The following is a 24668-nucleotide window of genomic DNA, read 5'->3' as shown; positions in this document are numbered from 1 at the left end:
AACCATGATTAAACATGCTCAACACTTAGTTGTTTAATAGTTTAACCGTATAGAAAATAATTACTAGTACCAAGCTGTGTTTTATTTAATTTGAAGTTTTCCAAGGCGTAAATAAGTTTCAGTACATTGATTACGTTAGCGAATGTGTCCTTTTAGCGTAATGATAATTGAGTTAATAGCTGGTGCCCTCATCACATTTTCGTTTTCTTTGAAACCTTTTACAATGTATTTTCCCAAGATTGCCGGAAAAGACCGAGTTGTTAAGATTGAGGTGTCAAATGATATATAAGCGTGAGTGAGTAAAATGTACATAAACATCCTGAGCATGAGTAACAGATGGGTATTGTAATTGCAGCGAGCCCACTACAGTAATTATTGTATAATTCTTATTTAATTTGCTTAACCCATACGGAATTATCAGATTCCATACGTTGGTATCCTGAATATCGGTTTAGATTAATGCTTTTCTTTTCAGATCTGGAGAAGAAAACGCAGCTGTAGGTGACACTCTGTCAAAGGTTTTAAAGGAGTTGTGTTTTGTAAACATTTTGACCACCAGAGGAAGTCATACGTAATTGGATAGGTAATGAACCATTTGAATATTTCAATACTACATCAGACGGCCCAGGGATAGGATACCTGGCCTGTTTCCACCAAATTGTTCAAATTCGCATTGGATATGGTACGTGATTCCCTATCAATCATTATTCTATATGGATTGCTACAAAAGGTTAAACCAGTTATAATTACAGAGTAAGTATATATATATTATGTCTTTAAAATGATAAACATTCAAGGCTATTAAGTAATATTCATATTATGTGTTTCTTGTCTTTGCACTATTTTTTAGATCCAGACAGAAACACAACATATGTTTGTCTTTTTTCTATAAGATTATTTATTTTGTTTCCATGCATAACTGCTAAAACAAAGCGAAACACTTAAATCTATTAACTATTATAACATTTCACTACCTTTGAGCATGTTGTCTGTATCTCGGTTTTCTTCTGGCTTTATACGGTCTTGGATTTTCACCCAGAATTCCGCCTCTATTTAAGGAAATAAATGTTTAAAACAGTTATAAAAAATATATATATCAATTTGCATAAGTGTCATTAGGGCCACATCTATTCAGTGCATTACATGTTGACTGCACATAAAGACGACTTATACACCGAACTAATGAAATAATTCTTGCAAATACCAAACATTCGTTGAAAATAATTCTGTAGTGTACCTTCTGTTTCTTGTTTCTGCAGACTCTCTAGATTCGGTGGACTATCGGGATCCGAGGTCTGATTTTCATTTGTTTCTATTGTTCCTATATTAAAAAAAGATATTAATATACAATTAAACCTCATATGTAGCTATAAGAACTATAATCTATAAGTCGTGACAGTATAATTATTTTAACTATATACAACGCTTTTGTATGTTTAAAATCACTAAAAAAATGTTCATGACCAAAAATCAGATAAACGAAAATATTTACACCTTAACTTCCGTTCCTTCAATGAACTGCCTTTTTGCAATCGTGAATATTTTCCAATGAATACAATGAAAGTGTTAATTTATAATATGTAAAATGTATTGTTGTCATTGACGTTTCAATTTTACGTTTAGAAGTAATTTGAAGTTGTTTTTTCCTCGTTATTGTGAGGTAATATAATAAATTGTTTCCAATTACGGTCGGGAATGAAGTATTTTTTGTTTAAGTTATAACACCATTATATTAATCACTCTCGTTAAAGGGGCTGTACTCCGTATGATAAAATAGCGGATTTTTTTTTTGTCGAAAACTGACATAAACTTGGCATCGATGTGTACAATGCATTGAATCTTACTAACTGAAGTACCACATAGTTTACAATTTATTTAAGTTTAGCAGTAATTTCGTATTTTTCCATTAAAACCAGGTAGAATTTATTTCTTATGCGTGATTGGCTAGTCGGTGTTATCACGTGATAATACCGAGGTAGGTGTATAGCTTAATTATGTCACCCATTTAGAGTTAGCCGTCGTAGCTCAGTGGATACGACGTTGGAATGCAATTTTGGCGACACGGGTTCGAACCCGTGCTCTGACACAATTTTTTACATGTTGGTACTTTTATGATGTCAAAGCGTAAAACATTCTATTAGATACTTGTCCAGATACTTGTCCCGAGATTCGTTCAAGAAATAAACTTTTTTGGTTCCAATCTGATGTACAGTCCCTTTAAATAAGAGGCACTATTTTCTTCAAAATCACTTAAGCATTCACCCATAGTATAGTTTGAAGAGAGCATGAAGCTCACGGTTATACAAATAATTATTTAATAAAAAAAAATGGCTTTATAAAGGATAGCAGAGACGAACGCAACGAAAGAAAAAATATTTATTAATTTCCGGTTGGGTTTATAAAGCTGTTGCTGGCCTACAAAACGTGTAATTCGGTTAAGTGGTGACAACACACGAATTCAAATAATATATAAATATATATTATAAAGAATGTACATTTTTTAATGAACAAAAGGTGCGCGCCGTTCGACCGAATGTAATATAACATGATTTTCATGTGAATTTACTCGTGAAATATGAGGAAAACTTTTACTCTTGCTAAACGACAAAGTTATATATCACTATCAAAAATGGGCATACGTACTAGAAGTCTACAGCTAGTATATAAACAATTGAGAAAGGAACATTGAATAATACAATCAAATTCAATTATGGTAATCATGCAGCAATTGTTGCTCTTTATCCATATTCTGGCGTTTTGAAATAGTTTAGTGTGTTTGAGATTACCGCCTAGGTGCTCTGCATGCTCTGGCTGGGATTCAACATCGACAAACTCATCTCTTACCCTCTCTTTTTCTAGTTCGCCAGCTTCATATTATAGATTTAAAATCACACTATACTAATCTTTCTCTATACCAGAGCATACATTATCTTAATTAATTATCTGTCCTTCAGACTACTTTTCAGTTCGTCTGTATAAGTGTGTTCAAAGCGTTTTATTGTAATTGAAGATCGCGGCTATTTCCCCATTTAAAAACGATGTTTCGGACAGTAGAACTTGACGTATTAAATTAAGATTCATTTATAATGAAATATTCTTTAATTTACACACACAGACATCTACACAGTTTTCGCAAAACTCCAGAACACGAGGAATCATCCTCGGTCCGATCTGTGTCTCTTGTTCCTTGTGTATTGTTCCTGAACGTTTCTCCGGTGGCACTTTCCCTTGTTCCTTTAGAAGAAATTAAACGAAAGTGTATTGTGATAGTTTTCACTTAACTGTGTGCATGTAATTATAGTAAAGCTATTATTTGATCGATGATAATTAAGCGTGAAACACGTGACGAACGAGTAAAGCATTTTTACACTTATTCATCTGAAGAATTAAAAGTGTAGTACTAAGACTATGAATCGAAAAACGTTGCACATTTCTTTATGTAACATATTTAACACTAAATTATTTTAATGGACTAAAATCGTTTTGTTTTATTTTTGCAATATATTCATTTATTAACATTTCTATGAACTAAGTAAGAGTATGCTTGTTCAAAAAGATAACTTAAACAAGAGGGCCAAGATGGCCCTGTATCGCTCACCTCTGTAAAACTTTGTGCTATAGACTTGTTGATAATTAAAGGGCAATAACAGGGATTTGGCTTCTCTGATGTATGAAATTGTTACCTCGAGAGTGTTAACAAGGTATTTTCATATTTGGGCTCTGTGACCTAGTTTTTGACCCCAGATGACCCATATTCGAACTTGAGCTTGAAATCATCAAAACAACCTTTCTGACAAATTTCAGGATATTTTGGCTGAAAATGTTACATCGAGAATATTAACACTTACATGTTTAGTTTCGTAATCGAAATCTAAGCGTATTGCGGTTTGGCGTTAAGCGTTAGACACATAGCGGTTTTGAACATGTTGAAATTTGCTAGCCAGATACAGACAATGTATAAACAAAGCCTTGAAAAACGAAATGTGAATTACGATTTAACACTTTATTACACCGAATTAGAAAATACACGAATAGAATGTAGTGCAAGAGATTGAAAATATAGCATGCATATAATAACAAATTGCCAATTTTATTTTTGAACCGAATACCGCTCCATACAAATGAATGGTTAATCATTAAAACAGTGATAACACGAGTTTTTCGACCATGAATCATAATGTTTCGTGAATTTGTACTAAGACTAAGGTTTAACTCAATTATGTTTCATGCCAAGAATGAAGTTACTACAACCGAAATTCACACAGGTGTTCTTTAAAAACCGCCATAACTGTTCGAATTTACAAACTCAACCAGAACATTCATTTTACAAGAATTGTATGGAACGATATCCAAACCAAATCAATGCAAGATACAATTTCTTGACACAAACACATAGCATGTAGATACATATTAGGTACAATTTACATTAATTTAAAAAAAAGATATATCAGGTTATAAAATACAGTATGGAACCAGGAATGCGAAGTTGAAAGCGAAATAAAGACTTATCTTGTAAATTTGAATAAAAACCCTCTAATATGTGTTGAGGGTCATATAACGACCAGTTTCAACAGGAATAAAACTGTGTAATTATCCAAATATAAACATATAAAACATATAAAACTGTGTAATCATCTAAATATAAAAACTGATATACAACATTTCAAGAAAAGTTAGTATAAAAGTTTTGCTCCAGCTTAAAATCTCCAGTTAAACAAAAACTAGAGTTTTTTTCTTCACGAAAACAGGACAATTGATCAGGCTACACCACTTCATTTCCGATAAGAAACACTCTGTCTTGTATCGTCGAGTTGCCTGGTGTCGTATTGTTCTTTATGGGGGAATTGCTTTGGATCTTAGGCTTCCGTTTTATGAAGTCGCAGCAACGGCGTAAATTGTAGGGCATTTTGCAAGCCTTTGAATGTTTTTGTGTCGAGTTGTCTGGGGTCTTATCATTTTGAGTCGTCGAGTCGCCAAGGGCCCTATTCCTCCGCGCGATGTAGTGTACAAACGTGCTTAATCGGTGACGAAGCATGGCTAGGAACTGAAGAGTCAGCACTATCAGGAATATCGTCAAAACAACAAGACCTGAAATGGTAAAATAATACAGTTTTACAGGATTGTGCCTTACCTCAATCAAGCATTCATTTAGTCCATAGTATGAAATAAATATAACGTAATAAGTACATTACTGTAATGAAGTAAACATCATTGAAAACTGTGTAGGTTCTGAAGTGAGTATTGGCGTCCGCGTACGGTCTTCTTGTGAATGTTAAAACATCAACATTCAGTGCAACAACCACACTTGTACCATACAAGAGATTGATGTTCTTTGCTATGGTTAGTAAATATACAATGCAACTATTACCTGATTTTGATTAAAATTCAGATAATAACATATTTAGAGATCCACATATTAAAATGACATTCTTATTCAAAATCAATGCATACACATGTATAACAAACATAAATTTTGACTGATATACCTTTATCTTCTTACTAAATAATGCATTTATGGTAATATTTATTACTGGTAATAAGATTATTACCGTCTTTTTAATAGTAAGAAGCTCATTTTTTTAAATGATTGTTGATAGCTTTAACATTTACTGTGGCCTTCTATGGTCTTATAAAGTAGAAAAAGCATGTTTTATGCTCATTTCCTTTAAATTAAACTCGGTATCATTTATATTAGAACCAGCTGTTGTCTCCATTTAATGATCATATTTGGAGTATTGAAACCATTTGTGGCAAATCTCATTTGGGAGTAGAAATGCATACATAAGAGTGTATACTGAGCAATTCATATAATAATCAAATTCTAGTATTTTACTGGCTTTTATCGGTTCCGTTTGTACCCACCAAGAGGCGTGACAATTTTTGAAACAAATTTGTAAACGACGAAAAATGAAACAATATCAATTAAATAGTCATAGCCATGTATGAGACCTAAAAAATACATGAAAATGCCTACATACAGTGATTATTATTTGCACGATTAAATGACCATTTTGCAGGTGTCGCGATCCAATTCAAGCTTAAACATGTCCTTAACAATCAATGAATTTGCCTACCTAAGGGGTTGCTTCCGACCACCTTGAGTAGCTGTGCGTTGCTTGCCATGGTAAAGATGAGGATCATCCAGAGCGTGTTTGAAATACTGAATAACAGCAGCCACGTGTTCCGCAGATCGACAAGTTTTCCTGAGTAAAATACAAAGCATTAAATTAAGCATATTTCATACTGTATGAGAACACTTTGCTGATTACTGAATAAGGCAAAGGTGAATAATATTCACCAACTTGCTATACGTTTAAACGTGTAAAACGCCGATTTGATCCGGAAGAGAATATGAATTATGGAGATCAATGTAACTCGAAACTCAGGATGAGCTTTATTTGGGATTGTTGCTTCGATCCATCCGTATTCAATCCTTCGTTCGTCGTCCACATTTGCGTTAAAATACTTCCAGGAAAATGCAGATTCATTTGCATTAATGTTCACTGGCTGTATTTATCGGACATATTTTGAAGCTATCGAAAATAGTGAAATAAACTCATTGCCATTTTTGGGTGGAGTGAAACCATCAATAGCGTTCTTCTCAGAAAACAAAATGAACCGAGCTTGGAATGTGCAACAACGTTTCCAAAGGTTAGTTTACTTACACTGTAAAGTTAAGAGTTTTCTAAATTCTTCACAGAGCTTGTTATTTTATGACGACGTTAGGGGGTTGGGTTGTTTCTACAGGAATACTGATGACCTTAGGAACATGCATTGTAAAGATCTTGTATTTATACCTGTACTGATAAATGTATTCTTTTGCGAGAAACCGCGATTAGGCCTTAATAAAAAAACGATTCGGGTTTTCTGACCCTACAATTTTACTTAATAAAAACCGCCAAACCTAGTCAGTTTTGTCTAAACCAAAACAAAACACAACAAGAATGACATAAAACAAGACCTTAATAATAATTTAAAAGCAGAATCAAATACTGACTAAATTAAAACCATGATGAAACATGCCTAACACATAGTTGTTTAATAGTTTGATCGTATAGAAAATAATTACTAGTACCAAGCTGTGTTTTATTTAATTTGAATCTTTCGAGTTTTCCAAGGCGTAAATAAGTTTCAGTACATTGATTACGTTAGCGAATGTGTCCTTTTAGCGTAATGATAATTGAGTTAATAGCTGGTGCCCTCATCACATTTTCGTTTTCTTTGAAACCTTTTACAATGTATTTTCCCAAGATTGCCGGAAAAGACCGAGTTGTTAAGATTGAGGTGTCAAATGATATATAAGCGTGAGTGAGTAAAATGTACATAAACATCCTGAGCATGAGTAACAGATGGGTATTGTAATTGCAGCGAGCCCACTACAGTAATTATTGTATAATTCTTATTTAATTTGCTTAATCCATACGGAATTATCAGAATCCATACGTTGGTATCCTGAATATCGGTTTAGTTAACTGCATTTCTTTTCAGATCTGGAGAAGAAAACGCAGCTGTAGGTGACACTCTGTCAAAGGTTTTAAAGGAGTTGTGTTTTGTTAACATTTTGACCACCAGAGGAAGTCATACGTAATTGGATAGGTAATGAACCATTTGAATATTTCAATATTACATCAGACGGCCAAGAGATAGGATACCTGGCCTGTTTCCACCAAATTGTTCAAATTCGCATTGGATATGGTACGTGATTCCCTATCAATCATTATTCTATATGGATTGCTACAAAAGGTTAAAACAGTTATAATTACAGCGTAAGTATATATATCCAGCTACTACTTAATTATAAATTGCTGTCTTTAAAATGATAAACATTCCAGGCTATTAAGTAATATTCATATTATGCGTTTCTTGTCTTTGCACTATTTTTAGATCCAGACAGAAACACAACATATGTTTGTGTTTTTCTATAAGATTATTTATTTTGTTTCCATGCATCACTGCTTAAACAAAGCGAAACACTCAAATCTATTAACTATTATAACATTTCACTACCTTTGAGCATGTTGTCTGTATCTCGGTTTTCTTCTGGCTTAATACGGTCTTGGATTTTCACCCAGAATTCCGCCTCTATTTAAGGTAATAAATGTTAAAAAAATAAATATCAAAGGGCATATGTGTCGTTAGGGCCACATCTATTCAGTGCTATATATGTTGACTGCACATAAAGACGACTTATACACCGAACTAATGGAATAATTCTTGCAAATACCAAACATTCGTAATTATTCTGTAGTGTACCTTCTGTTTCTAGTTTCGGTAGACTCTCTGGATTCGGTGGACTATCGGGATCCGAGGTCTGATTTTCATTTGTTTCTATTGTTCCTATATGGAAAAAAATATTTCAATACCATTATTAATACCATATGTAGCTATAAGAACTATAATCTATAAGTCGTATTACTGTGACAGGATAATTATTTTGACTACATACAACACTTTTGTATGTTTAAAATCACTGAAAAAATGTTCATGACCAAAAATCAGATCAACGAAAACATTTACACCTTAATGAACTGCCTTTTTGCAATCGTGAATATTTTCCAATGAATACAATGAAAGTGTTAATTTATGACATGTAAAATGTATTGTTGTCATTGGCGTTTCAATTTTACGTCAAGAAGTAATTTGAAGTGGGGTTTTTTCCTCGTTATTGTGACGTAATATAATAAACTGTTTTTTTTTGTTTAAGTTATACCACAATTCTATTAATCACTCTCGTTAAAGGGGCTGTACTCCGTATGATAAAATAGCGAAAAAAAAGAAAGAAAATTGTCGAAAACTGACATAAACTTGGCATCGATGTGTACAATGCATTGGATCTTACTAACTGAAGTACCACATAGTTTACAATTTATTTAAGTTTAGCAGTAATTTCGTATTTTTCCATTAAAACCAGGTAGAATTTATTTCTTATGCTGATTGGCTAGTCGGTGTTATCATGTGATATTACCGTGGTAGGTGTATTGCTTAATTATGTCACCCAATTAGAGTTAGCCGTCGTAGCTCAGTGGATACGACGCTGGACTGCAATTTTGGCGACACGGACTCTGACACAATTTTTTACATGTTGGTATTTTTTTTTAACAATAATGATATCAAAGCGTAAACATTCTATTAGCAGGGATCGCATTTAACTTTTTTTGATACTCGCATTTTTTTGCGAGTGCTAAAATGTTCAACTCCCTCGATTTCTTTTTGAGGCAAACCTTTGTGTTTGCAAGAAAAAAGTATATACTGTATGAAAAACAATGATTTATCATTGCCATCAGCTGTCGACGATGTTAAAATCGACAGGCGTATTTTTTTTATCTGTTTGCTTTTCATCATTATACAGACTGTGTCTCGATACGATTATCGCTAAATACCGCCGCCAAAAATGGAAACGAAAAACTAGTCTACAAAAATGCATAGTAACGAGTACTTGCCACATAGTAAAGAGTACCTGCCTGTGCGCATAACGTTAATCTACGTCGTCAATTTCTGTGTGATTATCGGAAAACGAAAGTCGGCATTTCTAAAATTAGTTTTATATCTATTGTGCAGGAATTGATCACCAATTATGTTCACATCTATTTCGAGGATTGCATATTTTTTCTGCAAATTTTGAACGCGCAAATTTTTGCGAGTGTCTTTAAATTCAACTCGCATTTTTCAATTTTGCGAATGTGCGAGTGCTTAATTCGAACCCTGTATTAGATAACTGCCTGTGATTCGTTAAAGAAATAAACTTTTTTCGGCTCCAATCTGGTGTACAGTCCCTTTAAATAAGAGGCACTATTTTCTTCAAAATCACTAAGCATAATTGGCATTCACCCATAGTATAATTTGAAGAGAGCAAGAAGCTCAAGGTTATCCAAATAAATATTTAAACAAAAAATGGCATTATGAAGGATAGCAGAGACGAACACAACGAAAAAATTTTTTTTATTAATTTCCGGTTGGGTTTATAATGCTATCGCTGATCTACAAAACGTGTAATTCAGTTTGGTGGTGACAAGACACGAATTCAAATAATATATAAATATATATTATAAAGAATGTACATTTTTAATGAATAAAAGGTGCGCGCCGTTCGACCGAATGTAATATAAATGATTTCCATGTGAATTTACTCGTGAAATATGAGGAAAACTTTTACTCTTGCTAAACGACAAAGTTATATATCACTATCAAAAATGGGCATAGGTACTAGAAGTCTACAGCTAGTATATAAACAACTGAGAACGGAACTTTGAATAATACTATCAAATTCAATTATGGTAATCATGCAGCAATTGTTGCTGTTTATCTACATTCTGGCGTTTTGAAATAGTTTAGTGTGTTTGAGATTACCGCCTAGGTGCTCTGCATGCTCTGGCTGGGATTCAACATCGACAAACTCATCTCTTTCCCTCTCTGTTCTAGTTCGCCAGCTTTTAAGAAATATTTCAATATCATATTATAGAATTAAAATCACACTATACTAATCTTACTCTATACATGAGCATACATTATCGTAATCAATTAACCGTCCGTCAGACGACTTTTCAATTCGTCTGTATAAGTGCGTTCAAAGCGTTTTATTGTAATTAAAGATCGCAGCTATTCCCCATTTAAAGGCGATGTTTCGGACAGTAGAACTTGACGTATTAATTTAAAATTTATTTAAAATGAAATATTCTTTAACTTACACACAGAGACATCTACACAGTTTTCTCAGAATTCCAGAACACGAGGAATCATCCTCGGTCCGATCTGTGTCCCTTGTTCTTAGTTGATCAATCTTCAACGTATCTCCCGTGCCACTTTCCCTTGTTCCTTTAGAAGAAATTAAACGAAAGTGTATTGTGATAGTTTTCAAAATCTAAATCTGGTTGGTATCGTTAAACACTTTATGAATATAGGATTGACATATTATTCACTTATCTGAGTATTCATCAGTGTGCACTGTCACACAAGTATCATGAGTCGTCTCTCTAAATTTGACGTATGATTTCACTGAAATATCCAATACTTGTCAATGCACATATATATATGGTTGACGGTACATTTCCGAACAGGACACAAATCCTTGATAATTGTGAAAAACCTCAAAAAGTGTTCGGATTTGTGACCTTAGCCAGTATACGGTAACTGAATTTATTGTATATATCCGATATGTATTAATATGTATTTTGCTCTCTGTTAACATTTTCTTCCTTTGTTGTTTTTGTTTATCCACTTGTTTGGTTTAAATACCAGGCATTCGGAGCTCCTCGGTCATTTTTATCGAAAACATGGTTGTTTTCGATAAAAATGGCCGAGGAGTTCCGATTGAATACCAGGAAGTAAACAATTTCATGTGACCATAAGAAAAAGTACTCAAACGGAGCATTAGGTCAACATCCACTATTATTTATTTTTGTTATTTTTTCACTAGTAACTTCGATATTACACATTTGTTAGGCAATTAAACTATAATGTGCCACTAGTCAAATAACCATTTTGTAAATGCAATGTACATGTATGTGTCTGTTCGTCGTTGTGCTATTTGCATGGTATATTGTTGAAATGTTTGATCAGGGGTCATATATTTGACCTATTTCAAACACATCGTTTGTATATTTTTTTAGATGAATACACGTTCTTCTTCTTAACTGTGTGAATATTATTATGATGAAGCTATTATTTGATCGATGATAGTTAAGCGTGAAACACATGACAAACAAGTAAAGTATTTTTACACTCATTCATCTGAGAAGAATTAAGAGTGTCACGAGTACTAAGACTATGAATCGAAAAACGTTGCACCTTTCTATACGTATGTAACATATTTAACATAAAACTATTTAAATAGACTTCAATCGTTTTGTCTTATATTTGTAATATATTCATGTATTAAAATTTCTATGAACTAAGTAGGAGTATGCTTGTTCAATAACATAACTTAAAAAAGGCGAGTCTCCTGATATTTATCAATTCTTTATTCGCATTTAACTGGAATTGCTTAGTGCACACTTGAATGAAGGCTTTCTTTTAGAACAACAAAACTGTCTTTATATATGGATACATTTTATGTATGATGCTGATTTTTAAACGATGTGTATGGCAAACTCAAGCAATATTCAAATGTAAATATTTTATTTTAAACGTTATTTTTTCATATAAAGATGAATCAGTTAAACAATGAAGAGGTGGAAATCAATATGGTATTTTTTCCTTTCTGGCATTTCAGCTCGTCTTACGTCACAATACAAACGACGTCATTTCCAAAGTGACGTTACATTCGCAAATAACACAGCAAGCTTTTCTGAAGATAAAAAACTACAATGAACTATGACCACGACACTTATGGAAAATTGATTTTGTTTTCTTGCAATCTTAAACAGAATTTAACACTTATTAAAATGATGCTTTAATATACCCCAGGAACGATCGGTGATGTTACAGAGACTGTAAACCATGAGGACCAAGTAGCCAGCTGGGATTGCCAGGAAATAGCAAAATCCAAAGAGGAGATACCGGAATTCCTTCCATAAATGCATTATCCCGGTAAGTAGGAACAACCCTACCATGATAAACAAGTACAAAGTGGAAGTAGATAAACGGAATCGTCTGTCAATCACTGAAAAAATACAAACCACATCAATCAGATTAAACAATAGTCAGAACTACAAAAAGAAGCACAATAAGAAAACATTGAATGAACATTCTGTTCAGAGGCAAAATGCAAAGGACATACGTACACTAAAAGTGAGGCACACTACTTTACAAAACAACAGATTCAAAGTATATACAGGCACATGTACATCGTGCATCTAAATGTCTTTATATATATAAGTGACAAACGTGTGAAACGAAATGGCACTACCTGAACACTTAAAGAAGTCATGTTAACAAAATAACGTTCCTTACCATCCGAATTTGCCCCTGTAAAATCTTGCACAATTTCTATCAGTATTCCCACCATAACAGCACACATAGTTACAGAGTAGAGGTATGTCAAGGCCTTTGCCATCTGGAAACAAACGCTCTTTTGTTTTGGAAATACGAGTTTGGGCACTTGCAATCTGATATATTCGCTTTTAATTTTATAATACAATGACAGTACAGCACCACGACTAGCACAAATATAAACGAAAAACCCATTGTAAAGCACACTATTTGTGTCTTACACGTTTCAAAAGAGAGACATACTTTATAACAAAACAATAACTGCAGACTACAAATTCATCAACACAATATGTATCAATACATGTTTAGGTTACCGTCTCGGAACTTTCAGAGACCAGGAGTTCAGTTGTGGTTTAATGAGTTTGTGATCATTATAAACTAAATAACTGGGAAATGCTGTGTAGAATCCTCAGATGCATATATTAGCACACATAATACTCAATTCTGAGATTCAACGTAAATGCATGATTTAAAGCAGAACAAATTATATACAATATATTGTACGGCTTATAAGTTAATATTCGAGAGAAGTTTTATTGGAAAAAAGTGAGCTGTATACACAGGACTGCTTTCGATTATTCGATGACTTTTTAATCGACTAGACATTGCAGAGCAAATGTGAATGCAATGGATATCGTTGTGTGCACGGCATTAAATCTTATTTACAGATATATCACATCGCTTACCACACAGTTATCTCTCACAGTGTTTGCGTATTCTTTCAATCCGAAATCTACTAGATTTGTTTACTCAGTACCTTCAAAAGTAGCATCGGTATATGTATTGACAATTATCACGTGAATTCTAAATGCTAAATATGCATATGGCATCCCAAAAGGACAGTCAGTTGAAGGAAGCCGAAAGCTTCTGTGAAATATCGTATTCCAAGATCTCGGCAAATTAAAATCGTTGATGGAACTGATCAATTGAAACTTTTGAAACAGGTCAAAGAAAGGGTTTGAAACGATCACAAAACTTACAACAAACAACAACATTCCGCGCTGTCTTAAAACGGGGAAAACATTCCGCGATTTTTTTAGTAAGGGAAAATCAGCTGAGACAGCTGTAGGCCGACATGGTAGTTGCTTTTATTTTTAACGCGTGTAAAAAGATTAATTATCGGCTACATACAAGCTCGTGTTGACAATTCTAGTTCTATTTTTGTTTGAGGAAATAATGTATTTTCAAGTTTTGGGTCCATCTGGTGTCTGGTCCCTTTAAGGTCGGGCTTTAAACTCAATTAAAAACGATTTTCAACACTGTTCGACACTTCATAAAGATGTGGTACTTTTAAAAATCATTGCTTGAGTTCATAACAATCATGGTTCTATCTTGACGCAAGATCGATGCACCATCGCATGAATTATTGCATTAACGATAGCAAGCAGGCTAAACGATATGAAGATTGAAAACGAAACAAGTTAATGTGTATGTTCCTGTAGTAAGCAAAGCGGATGTTACTGTTTGTGAGTACAGATTAATATACATTTTTACACTTACTGGAAATAACGTGGCAGACAACCCCAGCAAATTCCGATTTCGAAAAACTGCGAAAGGTGTTAGTGTCGTACACAATGAGATACTTCAATAGGTAAGATTTAATACGTTGTATACAACGATATTATTGTATTTAAATTATTGAGAAAAACATATTTCATTTGACGTGTATTGTAGTGTCTAATCCCTTTAACACGGTTTACGTACATTTTATAAAATATATCCTTCCGAATAAAAAGTGATTTCTAACGAGGTTGAAACAAGAACAGCCTCAAATTTCAATCAAATTTCTGTATTGTATTTTACATCCCGCTCAATGAAAACTAGAAGAAAAAAACCTTGAAATTATACTCGTGAATGTTGGATCAATACCATCATGAAACTTCAGTTATATGTTTCACATTAAATACTCGAGCTAACAGGAATGATATACAATAGATGTATGTTTTGTTTAAATTAAACGTCAGAAAATATTATTTCAACATGCAGTTTATACCAAGTTCATAAATTATACATCAAATATAACCAACGGATCACAAAAACTTACAATTATTTGGGTAGTCTGGGATGTTCGCAAGGAAACAACTGCATATATTATGACGATCAGTATCTGAAGAACAGCGCTCCATGTTGTAGGGACACCCCAGGCATACACTAAGCCGCCTGGAAATAAAGAAACCAAATTTACAGAAGACTATTTATAATACAAAATAAAAATAACAATATTTCTTTTGATTTAATTTATTTCTTAAATAAGTTCATACCTCAATTAGAAACATTTAAAGTGATAAGAATAAAAGTTGTTAAAGGAAATTATTGCCGACTGACAAAACTTGACAGTCGAAGAACAAAATACAAACTTTAGTAGACCTTGTAAACAATAAGTTATTCATGTTCTATTGCAAGTTATTATATCTCACGTGACCTACCCATGTTAATTTCTCATATACCCATCATGGGCAATTTCGTACTGTCACACATTGACAGTACCGTTTTGACCGGTTGACATGATACTGTCACATAGCACGCGCGTCTAAAAATAGGCATTTTTTCGTTTCCAAGTCTGAGGTGGTAAGCGCTTATTAAGATGTGTTGTAAATCTGGTTACAACCGGTGTTTGTATTATTTCTAAACGACATTTGCAACAAAATGACAGCTAATTTAATCAAACAATAATTACAGAATAAATTGATTAAACTTGAAAGTTGTGTAATGGTAAAAATCTTATATATGTATATAAATGTAGCTGTGTTCGGTATAATAAAATAATATTGCATGGCTTCCAGCTTCGCCTCGGGTAACAGTATTTCCCTCATGTTAACAATACGTACTGTCACACTGGAAGCCATGCAATATTTATATATTATTGTATTACCTGATACCACTAATATCACAGAGCTTGGTCCAACAAACGTGGAAATGAGCGTAACAACTTCAAACAGCCAGAAAATATTGCTGATACGCTTGTTTGTTACCTCAACTACAAGAAAGATGATCATTTAGGCTGTAAATAATAAAACACATCCAAACAAAATAGTAAAAAACCAGTTCATTCCTACACCGGAAATAAGTTAATTGAAATATATAACTTTAAGTAGTTGTATTTCTACTTTAGTCGTGCGAGTACCAACCCTTGAGTTTTATCCATTTGAAGTAGTACAATGAAAACTACAAGGATAAGAGCAGTAGCTAAGCATTGTAAAATACCTCAGCTTATGTGCACAAAACACTAAACAAGAGACAAACAACGTTCTCAGCCACACAAAAACAACGCAGATTATTCATACATGCATCAACATTTTTGTAGAAGCAAATTTCATTGCTGCTTCTTTCTAATGACCATTTAAAAACACTCATTGAAAGTTGAAATAAGTTTAAGGGTACTGTATTAACTATAGTTAATAAATTTAGTGTCAAACATGCTTTATTCAAATAAAAAAAATGGTTCATGTCCTGAGCTTTGTGTAGATTTATCTTCGACATAACTTCATTAAGGCCCTGGATTGTCAGTGGATCATTGATTTCAGAAAACATTGAGGTTATCTCATCATCTGCATACATGTAAATCCGTAGATATTTTGTATGCCTTTATATTTTAACTACAAGAGCCCGTAATCAAGCAGTCTTAGTTATATTTCCAATATTTCTAATCTTCTTTTACATTTTAAGTCCTTGCATATAAAGGTGTGTTAGTGCTTTGTCTTGACCCAGATAGTGTTGTCTTTTGTTATTATATAACACCTCTAGTGCGAAACTCTACTTTATTCATTACCATATTTCGTAAAGGTATTCAGTCGTCTAATAACACGTCTACTGCTATATTAAATCGAAGAATAATATTCAGAAAATGATTTATGTGTACTGATGTTCCAATGTTTCAGCAGCAACAGTTGATTGGCAATAGTTGAGACAATCCATCTCCGTCTCTGCTTGAAGAATTCTTCAAAGGTGGCTGGACAGTAGGTCCTACAGTCTGCTTTAGCACAGTAGTCTATACGACGACCACTTTGTACCTTGACCAAAACAATGTTTTGATGAAAGTGTGCAGTCTTTCATTTAAAATATTGTTAGGGACACACATTGGGTTCATAGATTAAAACGAACTAAGTTATAGATTCTGCATCTACTATCCGAGTTATTCAAATTTTACACGAGCGATTCGTGTACTATTATTATTAATCACGTGATTATTGGGTAACGTAACTATTTTGAACAGCTTACAACAACTGTTGCAATCATAGGCTTCATATTGAAACTTTCTACACAATTGTTATGAAAGTAAATTTGAATGTGTTATCAATCTCGCAATATCCATAGTTTAGATTAAAAACTGGTGTAATAACGTTGCAGGGGCGCAAGGTTCATTCAAATATAAAACACAGCAGTCTTGGTCGTGTTCTTACAGTTAATCGGCAGAAATCTTTTATGCGTAAGTCATCAGAAAGATTAAGACTATCGGTAAATATAGGAACTGAACGCAAACTATTCAGATATATGAAAAAACAACTTGTGAATGTCCTTTCTCTGATAATAATTCTTGCCAATCTTTTACTACTGCTTATATCGAAAACTTTAGTATCAACATGAGTTAAATACTATGAACTTGTACACTGAAGCGTGGCTTGTGGCTTGCGAAATACTTGCTACAGTAATTGTTTGGTGAATTTTCTATGTTTATGCCCTTTTAAAAGCATTTTAGTTTTGTATTGATATATATAAAAAAATATCAAATACTTTGACTTTAACTGTATTGAATTTAAATTTAAACAATTTTGAAAATTATTTTTGACATATTCAAACATGGGTAGTGTGTCAATGTCAAATTTTAAAAAAAATCCTGTTGCCCCCACCCCCTCACTTTAAGGTATTTGTTTATTTAAAGGCAATTCATCGTGTTTTGATAAAATGTTGATGTGATAAGAAATTTATCGTGTTTGCATTCGGCTCATACGTTAAATTCATTGCCTTACCTTATAACCTGTCTTCAGTCACGGCACTAACCGTGTATTCTCTATTAAGCCTATTAAGGACAAACGAATCAAACAATTGGGTTCAGACCTCCAAGACTGCATAGTTTAGGGTTATCCGAACATTACATACCATTAGGGTACACAGCCATCTATCTTCGCCCATGTCCATCGTCAGGAAACCAAACGCGTTTTCAACTTTCCCCGAGTACGTAGGCAGAACTTCTGCAAGGGCCGAGCACCTGTATAAACTGAAGCATCCCGGCGCACAGAGAACTGTACCTATGACATGCTCTGCTGTCTAAAACAAAGTTAGAAGTTATCTTGAAATTAGCAATAATAAATGAAGTTAAAATAAAACAGCTATTTATTGTGTAAGATAAATGCGCACACCTTGACAACAATGTTAAACAAGTGTTTACCTTTTGCAACCAGTGACCTATAGCATACTCGAAAATCTGGTACCAAACAATCGGTCCACTACCAAGCGGGTGAGTTCTTGCACAGACTGCACCGACATTTTCATCGCGGTTCATCATGTCAAGAAGAGAATCGATTGACCCCGGCGTAAAGTCGACGTCAGCATCGGTTGTCAAAATGTAGCGTGCTTCTGTAAAACGAATTCATATTATTTAAGTTTTATAATAAACTAATTATACTAACTATAATATATTAAGAGATTTTGATTGGTTAAAATAAATAAAATGAATAAGAAGAACACAATAGATGTTGTATGTACTGCACAACTTTATTAGTAGATCAATCAATGTGTACGTGTCTATACCTACAGGTTTTTACTATATTTACAACGAACTACGCGACAATGCTACTTATTTTAAAATGGATTCGGGATTTGAATCATCACTCATCACGTGATTTTTACAAGTTTAATATACGCACTTCAAGGCTACCCAAAGAACGTTCAGTGCAAGGCAACGGAAAACCGCAACAAAATAATGTAGACACAGATCACGATTTACTAACCTTTGAACTCTCCTTTAAGGCAAAAGTCCAAAACATACGACATATACATTATCTGGCTCCATCGCTTTTTCTTTTTCACCTGTAAAATGTTTTTTTGGCAATTTATATTTTCCTTGAGAAATGTTGATTTGTTTATACATAACTGATATTTAAATATAATCAGTATCATAAATGACAGGAATATATAAAAGGCATGTATCATCGTCTTAAAAAGATTCAAAAAAAAATATTTTATTTCACTATTTTTACCAAAATACTATTTTGAAAGCCAAAACCAAATCGACTCAGGAAAACACCCAACACGGAACTTTAGGGAACAGAGACGGCGTGTTACTATCTACATTAATTAAAACATACAATTCGCTTGACCTCCGGGGTCGGAAAATGTGAAGATATTCTTTAAGGTATACAGATTCGGAATCTGAAATATTAAAACCTTCAAAAAGTACTGGCAATGTATCTCTTTTTTTAAATGATAGCTAGGGTATTTCACTTCAGGCGGAACAGGCATAAATAATTAAGCGTCGCGTTTGCTGTTATCGTAAGCATTTTGATCTTAAGTCCAATCGAGTTTACAGCAAAGCAATATTAAGAATGATACAAATACATAAAAAGTGCACCTTTTTGTTGTCCTTTAAGTAAACGCGTATCGTAGATTCCAAAACATTCCAAACGTGAATGTAACCGCATTTCGTTTCCGTTTAAGTGCATTCTTTTGTAAAAAGAAACAACTTTTCAACGTGGAATGCATATGTAAAGCAACTAAATCGACTAAACACCAATATCACTCTCAAATACTTAAACTTATTTGAAAAACTCCAGAAAATTTACACTAGTCGAAAGTTTAAACATTAAACCCGTTGAATTGAACAGGGTCAATGCTAATGACAGAACAATAAACAAACAATCACAAATCAGAACCTGGAACAACAACACAAAACTAAAAATATATAAAACTATGGTGTTAATCAAGGACTGTTAGGCACTGCCTTTGTACGCCCAGTCAAATGTAAATTTACTGAGAGTTTAAACTAGTTTTAGTGCACAACTTCAATCTTATCCCAGCAATCGCGAGTAAAGTAAAATCTTAAATGAGTCATACAGCCGTCTGGTATTGTTCGATACTCGTAGAAAACGATCAGTGACGTACAAAATCACTCAAAGAAACATCGTATTGAATATCTGATTTTATCCTGTCACTTGCATACAATTCGGTCCAATAATAAGGTGCCGTGTAAATTAATTTTATTAGGATAGTAGACCACGTTATGTTTATCTACAGTCAACTGGTCATGTGACCGCGAAAACGAACTTCTTTTCTTTATTCTGCAATGTCAGAGGAGAAACACAGATACTGTTTAAGTATCTTATCAATGGACCGCCATCAATCGAACACAACAATCACTCGCCCATAAACTGATAAAATGATGGATACTGTGAAACAGCATTCAACGAAACTCGTCGATAGTTTATTCCATTTCTGTGGTGAATGACAAAATCTCACTTACAACAGAAATGAAAGATCTCTTTGCCGGTGTAGTTCTGAACATCCAATACTATCAACATGAATTAACTCCATTTAACATGTGGCGATTGTTTGTAAACATTCGTGATCTTGAATATGACATATGTACTGTACTCTGTGACTTACGGAATAATTGTTAATCATCAGATAATGTTTGAAGACTGATCCATGTGTATGCCCTTTCAAGCCTTTTTTATGGTTTAATTGATATTGACGTATGAAGATGAACTGACTTTGAATATAAACGTATTGAGAAAAGTTGAACAGTTTTTAGAAATATTTTTGGGGCGATTTAAACATGGATACCGAGTGTGTTGACGTCAACAGAGAAAAATAGTTGCCTCCCTCCACACTTTTAAATAATACTAGTATTCTCTGCATACTGTGCTACAACTTAAATGTGTACAACAGCTGGGTGAGATGCGAGTTTCTTACAACAACGAGATGACGGCGAGAATTTTTACAGTTAAAATTTCATTTGACACTTCTCGACATAGGGAAATAGCTTTGAAACTAGTCAGCCTTATTTAACATATATCGAAATGATATATCAATATCTGAGCGAACATGTCCGTTTTTTGTGAAAGTGTAGGACGTATTATGTACCATTCAAAATCATTCATTAAAAACCCATTTGACATATCAACTCAACGGTGTTGGAAATCTGTGATTCTTTTTATATATGGAAGATTCCAGTTTAGCTCGATTGGGAAGACAGCCGTTAGATGATATAGAGTGCAAAAATATTTAATATAATACTCATAAGCTGCACTCTCACAGATTAAACGTATTGACATTTTTTTTTAATTTTTGGTCTTTGAACGAGCCGATTTTACCAAAATAACATGGACACCAGTGATATAAGACTGCTGACAACTAGTAGATCGCAGATTTTTAGATTTTAGTTCAAAAATTGATGTTTTATGCATTTTTCTTAAATCGATAGTAACGGTTTAAACCATAAAACATTAAACTTCGGAGGTAAATATGAAAATCTGCGATCTGATTGGTCTTTTTTCAGCAATCTTTTATCATTGGTTTGCAGATATTTACGCAAACATTTGCTCCTTCAAAAACAAAAATAAAAAAGTTGTAAAAATGTTATATCTATGAGAGAGCAGCTTTAACGCAAGAACATCTTTGTATAAGTCAACCCATATGAAAATTATTTTCATTCTCCCTTACAATGATATTGCAACAACAGTAAAGATGGCCGCGGAGTTTCGAATACCGATGTCTGGGAGTGATATTGGTCCATGTTGACGTTTATAGATTTTGTGTATTTTATATGCATGTAATAAAATATGAATTTGTTAAATACTACTATTTCAAGCAAATTATGTAAAATGAATCAATCGCCTATATTAAAAAGTCATTCGAACGTGTATGATTTTCTTCGGTTCTATGAAATATACACATTGATCTTCTTTACGCTCCCATCTAAACAAACCGGACAGCGTTGTTTATGTAGGAGTTGATGTTTTTACAAAAACACTGATTTACTACGACAACTCGGCAAGCAGGCAAGATAACTGTACGATAATGTTGGAATATTTAATATAAGAAATTATTGGGACGTGAAATCTCGATTCTTGCGAAAAGTTGCATTGTTGTCAAGCAATAAATTTCTGCAGATATTTTCCGGATTGATCAATGTAACACCAAATCATTTATCAATTCAGCAAACAATTGTGCAACTATACTTACGATATACAGTGTGAGGAGAGTTTCATATAAAATAAGGCTATATACCTTGATCGAATAAGTCCTTTAATAGCGATTTAAGTTGGTCGACAAATCGCTCTCCTTCCTTGCCAAATGCACCATCAAAAAATATGTGGATATGACAATCATACTCTTTATCCTTCTTTAAAAGCAGGGCTTTAAATGATTTCAATAACTGCTTCATTTCTTTTTTGGTCTGAATAAACATTATAAGTGTATTAATCATTGCATTACCGAAATGACCGAAATGGAAAGTTCTTCTAGACGTAGAAGTAGAAATAGTAGTAGTAGTAGTAGTAGTAGTAGTAGTGGTGTAGTAGAGGTAGTAGTAGAAGAAGTAGTAGTAGTAGTAGTGGTAGTAGTAGTAGTAGTAGTAGTGGTGGTGGTGGTGGTGGTGGTGGTGGTAGTAATAGTAGTAGTAGTAGTAGTAGTAGTAGTAGTAGTAGTAGTAGTAGTAGTAGTAGTAGTAGTACTAGTAACACTAGTAGTAGTAGTAGTAGTAGTCGTTGTAGTAGTAGTAGTAGTAGTAGTAGTAGTAGTAGTAGTAGTAGTAGTAGTGGTAGTAGTAGTGGTAGTAGTAGTAGTAGTAGTAGCAGTAGCAGTAGTAGTAGTAGTAGTAGTAGTAGTAGTAGTAGTAGTAGTAGTGGTGGTGTAGTAGAGGTAGTAGTAGAAGAAGTAGTAGTAGTAGTAGTAGTAGTAGTAGTAGTGGTGGTGGTGGTGGTGGTGGTGGTGGTGGTGGTGGTGGTGGTGGTGGTAGTAGTAGTAGTAGTAGTAGTAGTAGTAGCAGTAGTAGCAGTAGTTGTAGTAGTAGTACTAGTAACACTAGTAGTAACACTAGTAGTAGTAGTAGTAGTAGTAGTAGTAGTAGTAGTGGTAGTGGTAGTGGTGGTGGTGGTGGTGGTGGTGGTGGTGGTGATAGTAGTAGTAGTAGTAGTAGTAGTAGTAGTAGTAGTAGTAGTAGTAGTAGTAGTAGTAGTAGTAGTAGTAGTAGTAGTAGTAGTAGTAGTAGTAGTAGTAGTAGTAGTAGTAGTAGTAGTAGTAGTAGTAGTAGTAGTAGTAGTACTAGTAATAGTAGTAGTAGTAGCAGTAGTAGCAGTAGTTGTAGTAGTAGTACTAGTAACACTAGTAGTAGTAGTAGTAGTAGTAGTAGTAGTAGTAGTAGTAGTAGTAGTAGTAGTAGTAGTAGTAGTAGTAGTAGTAGTAGTAGTAGTAGTAGTAGTAGTAGTAGTAGTAGTGGTAGTGGTAGTGGTAGTGGTCGTGGTCGTGGTAGTTGTAGTTGTAGGTAGTAGAAATAATTCTTACCTCTCGGTACATGGTAGTGCATATAAACACCTCTGGTTTGTCAGTGACACATTTACTTTCGACATTGGACGTTTGCGTTAAGTTCCTAGATTCTGTGTGTCTTTCGCAAAGCAAAAGCCATTGATCCAGGAGCACAGAGTTGTACGTGGGAATCCAAAACAACTATAAAGTAAAGATAAATATCCATTAAACTTGACACCGAAGTAACATATGCTATGTAGAGCTTTATATTGCGAAAATAAACAAGCGATTTACGCGATTAAGAACAATTTGCCATTTGAGGGTGATAATCAGTCCTATTAATCGATGCAGCTCGGATTGAATCTCGAACTTGTTACCAATGATCCGAGTCAGATACGGTAACCGCTCGGGCATCGTCACCGTTTACATGTCATGAGAAATATATACCGAATTGTTAAACTGATTATATGAACTTTTATTTTATAATTTGAAATTTGAATACTTTAAAGATACTCCGAAAAATAAATATTCTAGATTGAAAGGGGTTCGAATTACAAAGCAGTTTATAAACATGTACGTACTATTAATTATGATTTACCAACTAATCATTATTTTGTTCATCTTTTAAAGTCTCCCCATTTGAAACATCGCCTAAGGATGTATTCGATATTTACCTGATCTTCTTTTAGAATAAGATTGTTTCTATACATTTCTTTTCTCTGATAGAATTTATCCATAAAATATAAAACTGCTACGACAATCGCAGCAGCGAGTGTCGCCCCAACATTCGTTTTCGTAAAAATGTTCGTTCCTACAAAATAAACCAGATAAGTTGTTCAAAGAAGACAATGGAAACTATCTTAACTTTCAAACAAAAAGATATGAGAAGTATTGACAGTTTAGTGAACTTAGAATTATACAAATACTTTTTAAACAAGAGAAAGATCTGCAACGTAGTACTCACCTTGATCTAGGAACATGTAATCACCAAGAATTCCCGGTAAAAGAAGAAAGCATGCCAGAAGGGAACTCATACAAAGCGATATTGCATGCCAAGGGAATTTGAGATTTATTGTATTTGCCAAGAAGTAAAGCAGATACCCTGAAATGCAAAAACTACTTTTTTAGAATATCGTACAAAACATAGGAGATTAAGATGTGTTTATATTTTACATATTGATGCAAAATATATCTTTAGGCATAGGTTGGAGGATTGGAAGGGGGTTTTGATGCTAGGCAATTTGGGCATCTTCATTTCTGGCAAGTATATTTGTTTATAT

General features: G+C 33.7%; 2 protein-coding genes across 2 annotated transcripts; both read right to left on the bottom strand.

Moving 5' to 3' along the window:
• Positions 1–4654: 4654 nt before the first annotated feature.
• On the bottom strand, positions 4655–19590 carry LOC128239486 (chitin synthase-like). Its single transcript, XM_052956159.1, has 15 exons — positions 19496–19590; positions 18876–18954; positions 18314–18501; positions 18025–18192; positions 16787–16937; positions 15800–15904; positions 14972–15087; positions 12889–12991; positions 12398–12598; positions 10686–10812; positions 10348–10427; positions 8254–8337; positions 8008–8082; positions 6075–6203; positions 4655–5088 (listed from the first exon to the last, which is right to left on the bottom strand). Exons 2-15 carry the CDS (start codon positions 18922–18924, stop codon positions 4763–4765), a joined length of 1902 nt encoding a protein of 633 aa, XP_052812119.1. The 5' UTR covers positions 18925–18954; positions 19496–19590; the 3' UTR covers positions 4655–4762.
• A 192-nt stretch (positions 19591–19782) lies between these two features.
• LOC128238039 (uncharacterized) lies at positions 19783–24164 on the bottom strand. The gene is made up of 4 exons (XM_052953606.1): positions 24063–24164; positions 23428–23589; positions 22153–22321; positions 19783–19796 (listed from the first exon to the last, which is right to left on the bottom strand). Exons 1-4 carry the CDS (start codon positions 24123–24125, stop codon positions 19783–19785), a joined length of 408 nt encoding a protein of 135 aa, XP_052809566.1. The 5' UTR covers positions 24126–24164.
• Positions 24165–24668: the final 504 nt, after the last annotated feature.

This window comes from Mya arenaria, chromosome 6, assembly GCF_026914265.1.
Source record: "Mya arenaria isolate MELC-2E11 chromosome 6, ASM2691426v1".
Classification (NCBI taxonomy): domain Eukaryota; kingdom Metazoa; phylum Mollusca; class Bivalvia; order Myida; family Myidae; genus Mya; species Mya arenaria.
Note: the sequence above shows the minus strand (reverse complement) of the source record. Positions and strands in the feature narration are given on the sequence as shown.

Coding starts and splice junctions, on each gene's coding strand:
- LOC128239486 (XM_052956159.1), bottom strand. CDS start 18,924: ATGTATATGTCGTATGTTTTGGACTTTTGCCTTAAAGGAGAGTTCAAA. Junction 15,905..16,786: donor GCTGAAACATTGGAACATCA/GTACACATAAAT, acceptor TCTTTCTTGTAG/TTGAGGTAACAAACAAGCGT. Junction 10,813..12,397: donor CATCACCGATCGTTCCTGGG/GTATATTAAAGC, acceptor TTTCTTCTAAAG/GAACAAGGGAAAGTGGCACG.
- LOC128238039 (XM_052953606.1), bottom strand. CDS start 24,125: ATGGATAAATTCTATCAGAGAAAAGAAATGTATAGAAACAATCTTATT. Junction 23,590..24,062: donor TTATTCTAAAAGAAGATCAG/GTAAATATCGAA, acceptor TTTACTTTATAG/TTGTTTTGGATTCCCACGTA. Junction 22,322..23,427: donor GCACTACCATGTACCGAGAG/GTAAGAATTATT, acceptor ATGTTTATTCAG/ACCAAAAAAGAAATGAAGCA.